This window comes from Triticum aestivum, chromosome 4B (genome assembly GCF_018294505.1).
Source record: "Triticum aestivum cultivar Chinese Spring chromosome 4B, IWGSC CS RefSeq v2.1, whole genome shotgun sequence".
NCBI classification, from domain to species: domain Eukaryota; kingdom Viridiplantae; phylum Streptophyta; class Magnoliopsida; order Poales; family Poaceae; genus Triticum; species Triticum aestivum.
In genome coordinates, this window is record NC_057804.1 from 405,208,806 (window position 1) to 405,218,394 (window position 9,589).

At 50.7% G+C, this 9,589-nt stretch overlaps 1 protein-coding gene across 1 annotated transcript; it reads right to left on the minus strand.

The window, feature by feature from the left end:
* Positions 1-3,122: 3,122 nt before the first annotated feature.
* Positions 3,123-4,584, minus strand: LOC123092381 (uncharacterized). The gene has a single exon (XM_044514151.1). It carries the CDS (start codon positions 4,515-4,517, stop codon positions 3,447-3,449), a length of 1,071 nt encoding a protein of 356 aa, XP_044370086.1. The 5' UTR covers positions 4,518-4,584; the 3' UTR covers positions 3,123-3,446.
* Between the last annotated feature and the right edge of the window lie 5,005 nt (positions 4,585-9,589).

Sequence of the window (9,589 nt, forward strand, 5' to 3'; positions counted from 1 at the left end):
CGTTGATCATATCACCCAAGGAGGAGGAGCTCATCACCAAGCCGCTCAGTGCACTGGCGGCGTACGTTTCGGCTTTAGTTTGGTGTGTGTTGGTGCCATGCCATGTGGGTGCATTGTATGAGTTGTATCATGACAAAGCCTAACTATTTGTTAGAATGCTACGTGCTACCCTGCTGCATGAGAATGTGCCTGATGTCTAGCATAGCATAGAGACGTAGTACATAATGTGGGCTAGTTTCTCTTCACTCGGTCAATGGCCCGTAGAGAATATTCTAGTGTCATGACAGCTATCTAGTGTCAATTGCGGAAGCAATTGTACTCCCATTCCCATAGAAAAGCTGAATCGTAATACATACATATATATAATACTAGGTCAGTAGCTAAGGCATTCCTAACCTATAGTTTCCTAGGACTAATCATGAAAAGCCTTTTTCCAAAGGACCATCGTACGCCCAAAATAGTGGCACTATCAGTATAATATAATTAAGAGATGCTATATGCACTCCTGTAAGGCCGTAATCATGCATCGGCTGTTAAGATCCCGATCGGCGCCAAGGATGTATAGCTAGGCTAGCTCGCACGTACGTACCGGAATGCACGCCGGGGGAGGCAGGATAGAAATGGTGTGCCCGCATGTCAGTGACCAGCCGAGGCGGTGGGCGAGGTGTCCGGTACGCTGTCCTTTGTCAGCACGCGCGTTCTCTTGTGGATCTGGAAACGCCCCCAATGATGCGGCGGCCGCGGGAAGGAAGAGGTCGACGGACTCGGCCATCTGCCCAACACGGCACGTGCCCCCCTCCTCCCATGTGCGCCCATCCGTCGATCCATCTACATTTATTTATGGCCCTACCGGCCAGTACGCCGTGCCTAACACCACCCAGGTCCGATTTTTTGTTAAAAAAGACCGTTTGCTCAACGGAATTGGCAAAAAAGATCACCTTCGGATGAAATTGACAGAAGAGACCACTCCAGCCGTGGCACCTGCCGCCACGCCGCCAGGCGGCAGCACCTGCCGCCACCTGCCGCCAAATGCCCAGGCGGCAGCGAGCGCATAACAGCCAGCCACTGCCCAAGACGGAACGGGGCGATTGCATGTGGCCCTGCCGCCTAGCGGCGTGGCGGCAGTACTGTTTTGCATGCACTGTGTTTGCATGCTACTACATTTCATTTAGTTTCTGTTCTGTTTCATCTGCATTTTGTTTCATCTGCGTTTCGTTTCGTCTGGCGAATAATACCACAGATTCGTATACCTATGATGTTGATTCCTGTGTTTTGTTTCGTCCGCGTTTCGTTTCGACTGACGAATAATGCCACAAATTCGTATACCTATGATGTTGATTTCTGTGTTTTATTTCGTCTGCATTTTGTTTCGTTTGTCTTGTTTCGTCTAACGAGATGTCGATTCCTACGCATGCAGTACAATGTTTTTGAAAATAACAATCGTTTATTTACAAATAATAATATGAGCCTCTGTCACGGGCCTCATGGTCAGCCTCCTCGCGCCGGGCGATTCAGCCGGCGGACCTTCATCGCCGGAGGCCTCATCGTCGGCCTCCTCACGCCGGGCGAGTCACCCAGCGGACCTTCACCGCCGCGGGTCTCATCGTCGGCATCATCGCCTGGCGTACCTTCGCCCCCCCAGGCCTCATCGTCGGCCTCTTCGTGTCGGCCTCATCACCTGGCGGACCTTCCCCGCCGCAGGCCTCATCGTCGGCCTCCTCGCGTCGACGTCGACATCGACGATGAGGCATGCGGCGGCAAAGATACGCGAGGAGGCAGACGAACGTTGAGGCCGACGATGAGGCCCGCGATGGAGCAGGTCCGTCGGGCGATGATGTCGGCGCGAGGAGGCCGACGATGAGGTCTGCGATGGCGAAGGTCCGCCGGGCGATGAGGCCGACACGAAGAGGCCGACGATGAGGCTTGCGTCGGCGATGGTCCGCCAGGCGATGAGGCCGACGCGAAGAGGTCGGCGATGAGACCCACGGCGGTGAAGGTCCGCTGGGTGACTCGCCCGGCGCGAGGAGGCCGACGATAAGGCCTGCGGCGGTGTAGGTCCGTCGGGTGAATCGCCCGGCGCGAGAAGGCCGACCATGAGGCCCGTGACGGAGGCTCATATTATTATTTGTAAATAAACAATTATTGTTTGCAAAAACAGTGTACTGCATGCGTAGGAATCAACATCATAGTATACGAATCTATGGCATTATTCGTCAGACGAAACAAAATGCAAACGAAACGAAATGCAGATGAATCAAAATACAGACGAAATGAAACGTAGTAGCATGCAAACACAATGCATGCAAAATAGTACTGCCGCCACGCAGCTAGGCGGCAGGGGCAACATGCAATCCCCGTTCCGTCTTGGGCAGTACCTAACTGTTATGCGCTTGCTGCCGCCTGGGCAAGTGGCGGCAGGTGCTGTCGCCTGCCGGCGTGGCGGCAGGTGTTACACGTCGGCTGGCGCGCCTGCCGCTAGCTAGGGTGGTCTCTTCTGTCAATTTCATTCGAAGGTGGTCTTTTTTGCAATTTCGTTGAGCAGATGGTCTTTTTGACAAAAAATCCCCAGGTCCCAGGGGTACATGCCTCCTGCTCCTGATCCACTCCGTTCCAACCACAACCAGCCATGGGCTTGTCGACCACGGCAACGCCACCTCATCCCATCCCATGGGGCTTACCACGAGTCCCAAGGCGGGAGATCGTGCGCTCGCGGCTAGCTGTGGATCTTGAGATTTTATTTTTATAACAATCGGTGTACGTGTGCGATCTTTTTGTTTCGTACTGATTCGGAAAAGAGGGCGAGCGGCGTAAAGGAGGTGCAACCAAAGACGGGGCTGCCGCTTTGCAGAAACCACACGGCTCTCCCAAAGCCAACCTGGCGCCTCGCGCCATTTCCAAGAATTAAAGTCATAAGCTGGGTCAGAGGACCTCTGATTACCCATATGTAGATTATGCTCGTCACGGTTTCGGTCTACTTTAGATGTAAAGTCTGTTCGGTGCGTTGCTAATGTCCAGAAGTGCAAACATAGCCAGGGGAGTAACAACTCGTGTGGAAATTCGTTATTCGCGGGAACATGCGTGTACAATTGTATACTTGAACGAAAGACATGGGCACACAAAAATAGCATAATGTAGTGGTATTTTTTTTTGCTTTCGCGCTAAATTTATCCAACTGCGCCCTGCTGATGGACGAGTTGATGTGACTTCTCACAACTACCAACACCTCCAAACGAACTTGGGGGATTTTTCACGCTCACTGCCCCGCCTCTATACACAACACGCAACAACTTACAAAAGACAATACTCGCATATTACGGAAAAGAACGAATATTACTAGTACTAATTTTGTTAAATAACCGGCAACAGTAGCAATGGCCATTATTAAGCTCTTCCTTTGCTCTCTGCTTTTCCATATTTTGGGGGAAATCTGGAATGCTTTTTTACTTTTACCGGGAGAAGACGGGGCTGAGGGTTTTGGAGAACCCGCGGAGCGCGCCGTATCCGCGGGAGGTGAAGCCGAGGCAGCCGAGCACGCCCTGCCGGTACGGCAGGAACGTCCGCCGTCGCATCTCCTCCGCTTGCGCCCTGTTCGGCGCCGCGTAAAGCCTCTCGTGCGCGGCCGCTACCGTCGTTGAGCGCCGCCGGCCCTTGGACCTGCCCTGACCCCGCGTCGTCCGGGATTCATCGCCCTCACCGACGCCACCGCTGGCCGCCGCTCCCGTCTCCGATTGCGGTGATGGCCTCGCCCCGCGCAGCTTCGCGATGACCTTGTCCCTCGACGCCCACGAAGGCGAGAACTGCCATGCCTTCTCCGGCTTGGCGGCGGCCGCAGGGGCTTCGTGCGCATGGGCGCTGCCGGGCTCGCTTTTGCTGCGGTGGAGGAGCATGTCCTTGAGGATCACCCACCGCCGGGACCCACGGGCGGACGATGAGGACGACGAGGAGGAGGCCGACGAGGACGAGGAGGAGCGCGACGAGGCGGTGACCGGCGGCGGGGCCTCCTGCGGCCCAGTCGAGAGGGACACGGAGCCAAGATCCGGCGCGGGGACGAGCGCACCGAGCAGTTTGAACCGCGGGGACGGGCTGCGCATCGGGGACATCGACCGGGCGCGGCGGTGCACGGAGCCGCTCCGGAACGTGGGCTCGCGGCCGCGCGCGGGACCGTGCCGCCGTTCGCTGTCATCTTCGTCGCTGTCGGGGTCGAGATCCGGGAGCGGGGACAGGGTGAGCGGCCGGATCTGGCCGTTCTGGAAGAGCTCGTCAGCAGAGATCATGTGCTCGCCAGGGCCGCCGAACTCGAACTCCGCGTCACCTAGTCCACCGTACCCGCCGCCATTAGGGGCACCAGCGGCAGCGGAGGAGGACGAGAACAGCAGGTGGTGGATGGGGCTGGCCGGTGCACTGAAAAAATAGCCGCCGCCGCCGCCGCCGCCGCCGAAGATGGCAGGGGAACGGCCGGGGCTGGACGGCGCGCTGGCGAAAGGGGTGGAGCAGGAGCTGTCGATGTCCTCGTCCATGGCTCGTCCTAGTAGTTCGCTTTGAGTTGCGGATAGTGGGTATCTGGGAATATGGAGGGAGATGGGATGAGAGGTTATAAATGGAGGGACTGCCGCGCTGTTAACTGTCCGGTAGCCCGATAGCTGGAGACGGCGATGGATGGGGTCAGCAGATTGATCTGCTTGGATCGGGTTTACTCCCGTTCGTGACACAAATGATTTCGAGTAAATTTGTGTTAATAAAATTTGTATGATTTCTTGCTGTGGGTCTAGTTTGATTTGTACGATTGGTAATTTTAGAGTTTTTCCTTTGTATGTTTTTTGTAAAAAATATATGAAAACATTAAAAATTTGACGTCAAATTCTTAGGAATGCAATCTGACATTTTTCATGGCAATTTGTATTGACCCGATGGTGGTAAATTTAGTTTGCAAGTATGGTAACTTTCTGACAGAAAAATGAACTAAGTCGGATTTTTCATGCTCGCCAACTAAACTTGGCATCCACAAAACGATCAAAATGATTTTTTGTTGACTGCTAATGTTTCTCGGATTTTTTGCGTCAGATTTTTTGACGTCATTCTTTTACACAATTTAAACGATTGTTTTGATGGAGAAAAAATAAAACTACTCCACTATGTATAAGCAGGAGCCTCCGCGCTTGCTTGCTAGGGTTGCTCTGTTTGCAAGATCAGCATGTGCAGCAAGTTCACGGGGCTTGAAGTATCACCCATGGCAGCATTCACATGGCAGTCTCGTGCACCCCTTCAGTGTCCCTTCTTTGCTTGGCTTGCACCGAAGGACCGGTGCTGGACATCACATAGATTGGCTAGATAGGGACTACTGCGCCAGGATGCGTGCCCACTGTGCGAGCAGCATGAGAAGACCATGGACTATCTCATGGTCACTTGCGTCTTTGCGAGGGAAGTATGTCACTGGATCAATGTGCATACAGGGAGACCGGACTTTGAAACCCGGGACGACGAGACTTTGGCCGAGTGGTGCATCAGGCGGGATCTTAGGATCGAGCGCCGGAAATCTACACGGGCGAAATGCCTTCTCGGCATGTGGATCTTGTGGAAGCATCGAAACGTCATCGCGTTCAATGGGGCGTCTCCGTCCATCGCTCAAATCACGCAGCGAATAGCGCGAGGATGGTAGGATATGCAGGAACGCGGGCTTAATCAAGGGGAACGACAAGGGTTTTCCGTAGAGGTCGCAGTGCGGGTAGATAGTGAGTAGTTAGCTAGGGTATCTATGGTGGCGGGCGGCGAAACTCCCCCGATGTAAATACTCTTGTGCGCTATGGACTTTGGGAGTCTTTCCCACCCTTCTACAATGAATGATAGGCACACTCGTGTGTATTCGAGAAAAAAGGGTTGCTTTGCTCACACTCTCTCATTCTCTCCAGATCTAAACAAGACATATGGTCTCTCTCTCTCTCTCTCTCCTAGGACCATGAGTATATCAACCAGAGGAGGGTGGTGAATGCGAGATTCAAAATTTCTTTCGAAACTTTGACTCGAACCCAAACACTGCAGCGGAATAAACTGAGTAGATCAAGCACTGAAGAAAAATAGATTTTTTTGAGGCAATGAAGAAAAATAGATAGAATTGGACCGAAAGATAAGGTAGAATTTCATGAGCCAATAGTGGGTCGAAATATACCTCGGCCCATGATTGGCCCATTTACATGACGGGCGATTAACAGGCCAAAATATATCTTGGTCCTTGATTGTCCCAATTACATAATGGGCTGTCAGAAGGCCGATAGCAAAGTCGGGCCATAAATGGGCCCAATTGTACTGCGGCCTTTCACAGGCTGACATTTAGGTTAGGCTGAATTTATCCATGAAGGCCACGACCTGTTAATGGGCGGAAAGTCACTTCGGTCTAGAATGGGCCCAAATGTAGCATGGACCATTAATAGGCTGAAAGTCACTTCGAACCATAATGTGCCCAAATGTAGCATCGGCCGTTAAATTGCCGAAAGTGTGATACGTCTCCAACATATCTATAATTTTTGATTATTCCATGCTATTATATTACCCGTTTTGGATGTTTACGCTTTACTTTACACTTTTATATCATTTTTGGTACTAACCTACTAACAAGAGGCCCAGCCCGAATTGCTGTTTTTTTGTTTCAGTGTTTCGAAGAAAAGGAATATCAAACGGAGTCCAAACGGGATGAAACCTTCGGGAGCGATCTTTTTGGAACAAATGCAAACCTGGAAACTTGGAGTGAACGTCAAGCAACAAACGAGGCGGCAACGAGGGTGCCCGGCGCGCACTGGGCCTCCCCCACCCTCGTGGGCCCCTCGAGCGTCAACCGACCTACTTCTTTCTCCTATATATACTCCCGTACCCTGAAACCATCGAAGAGCACCACGAAAACCTAATTCCACCGTCGCAACCTTCTGTATCCGCGAGATCCCATCTTAGAGCCTTCACTGGCGCTCCGTCGGAGGGGGAATCGACCATGGAGGGCCTCTACATCATCTCCAAGGCCTCTCCTATGAGTTGTGAGTAGTTTACCACAGACCTTTGGGTCTATAGTTATTAGCTAGATGGCTTCTTCTCTCTCTTTGAATCTCAATACAAAATTCTCCTCGATCTTCTTGGAGATCTATTCGATGAATTGTGGGTTTATGATCAAGTTTATCTATGAGAAATATTTGAATCTCCTCTGAATTCTTTTATGTATGATTGGTTATCTTTGCAAGTCTCTTCAAATTATCAGTTTGGTTTGGCCTACTAGATTGATCTTTCTTGCAATGGGATAAGTGCTTAGCTTTGGGTTCAATCTTGCGGTGTCCTTTCCCAGTGACAGCAGGGGTAGCAAGGCACGTATTGTATTGTTGCCATCGAGGATAAAAAGAGAGGGTTTATATCATATTGCATGAGTTTATCCCACTACATCATTGAAGGAAATATGCCCTAGAGGCAATAATAAAGTTATTATTTATTTCCTTATATCATGATAAATGTTTATTATTCATGCTAGAATTGTATTAACCGGAAACATAATACATGTGTGAATACATAGACAAACAGAGTGTCACTAGTATGCCTCTACTTGACTAGCTCGTTAATCAAAGATGGTTATGTTTCCTAACCATAGACAAAAGAGTTGTTATTTGAGTAACGAGGTCACATCATTAGTTGAATGATCTGATTGACATGACCCATTCCATTAGCTTAGCACCTGATCGTTTAGTATGTTGCTATTGCTTTCTTCATGACTTATACATGTTCCTATAACTATGAGATTATGCAACTCCCGTTTGCCGGAGGAACACCTTGGGTGCTACCAAACGTCACAACGTAACTGGGTGATTATAAAGGAGCATTACAGGTGTCTCCAAAAGTAGATGTTGGGTTGGCGTATTTCGAGATTAGGATTTGTCACTCCGATTGTCGGAGAGGTATCTCTGGGCCCTCTCGGTAATGCACATCACATAAGCCTTGCAAGCACTGCAACTAATATGTTAGTTGTGAGATGATGTATTACGGAACGAGTAAAGAGACTTGCCAGTAACGAGATTGAACTAGGTATTGGATACCGACGATCGAATCTCGGGCAAGTAACATACTGATGACAAAGGGAACAACGTATATTGTTATGCGGTCTGACCGATAAAGATCTTCGTAGAATATGTAGGAGCCAATATGGGCATCCAGGTCCCGCTATTGGTTATTGACCGGAGACGTGTCTCGGTCATGTCTACATTGTTCTCGAACCCGTAGGGTCCGCACGCTTAAGGTTACGATGACAGTTATATTATGAGTTTACATGTTTTGATGTACCGAAGGAGTTCGGAGTCCCGGATGAGATTGGGGACATGACGAGGAGTCTCGAAATGGTCGAGACGTAAAGATTCATATATTGGATGATATGGTTAGGCCAAGGGGTCAAGCCCATGAGGCTTTAGATCGGTGCAAAAGGAGTTTTGCGGAGGGCAGGGGGCCAAACGCCGGAGACCCTGGCGTCTGGCCCTGGACCAGACGCCGAGGCCCATGGCGTCTGGGCCAGACGGCAAGGATTGTGGCGTTTGGTCCTGGAGTCTGAGTGGGACTCTTGCCTTTTGGGAAAAACCGACTTTGAGGAGGCTTTTGCTCCAAGTTTCGACCCCGGGGCTCAACATATAAATAGAGGGGCAGGGCTAGCACCAAACACACAACGAGTTGATCCACGTGATCTATTTCTTAGCCATGTGCGGTGCCCCCTGCCACCATATACCTCGATAATACTGCAGCGGAGTTTAGGCGAAGCTCTGCTGCTGTAGTTCATCAAGATCGTCACCACGCCGTCGTGCTGACGAAACTCTTCCCCGACACTTTGCTGGATCGAAGTCCGGGGATCGTCATCGAGCTGAACGTGTGCTCGAACTCGGAGGTGCCGTAGTTTCGGTACTTGATCGGTTGGATCGTGAAGACGTACGACTACTTCCTCTACGTCGTGTCATCGCTTCCGCAGTCGGTCTGTGTTGGGTACGTAGACAACACTCTCCCCTCGTTGCTATACATCACCATGATCTTGCGTGTGCGTAGGAAATTTTTGAAATTACTACGAAACACAACAGTGGTATCAGAGCCTAGGTTACTTATGTTGATGTTATATGCACGAGTAGAACACAAGTGAGTTGTGGACGATACAAGTCATACTGCCTACCAGCATGTCATACTTTGGTTCGGCGGTATTGTTGGATGAGACGACCCGGACCAACCTTACGCATACGCTTACGCGAGACCGGTTCCCTCGACGTGCTTTGCACATAGATGGCTTGCGGGCGACTGTCTCTCCAACTTTAGTTGAACCGAGTATGGCTACGCCCGGTCCTTGAGAAGGTTAAAACGGAGTCTATTTGACAAACTATCGTTGTGGTTTTGATGCGTAGGTGAGATTGGTTCTTACTTAAGCCCTTAGCAGCCACGTAAAACATGCAACAACAAAGTAGAGGACGTCTAACTTGTTTTTGCAGGGCATGTTGTGATGTGATATGGTCAAAGCATGATGCTGAATTTTATTGTATGAGATGATCATGTTTTGTAACCGAGTTATCGGCAACTGGCAGGAGCCATATGGTTGTCG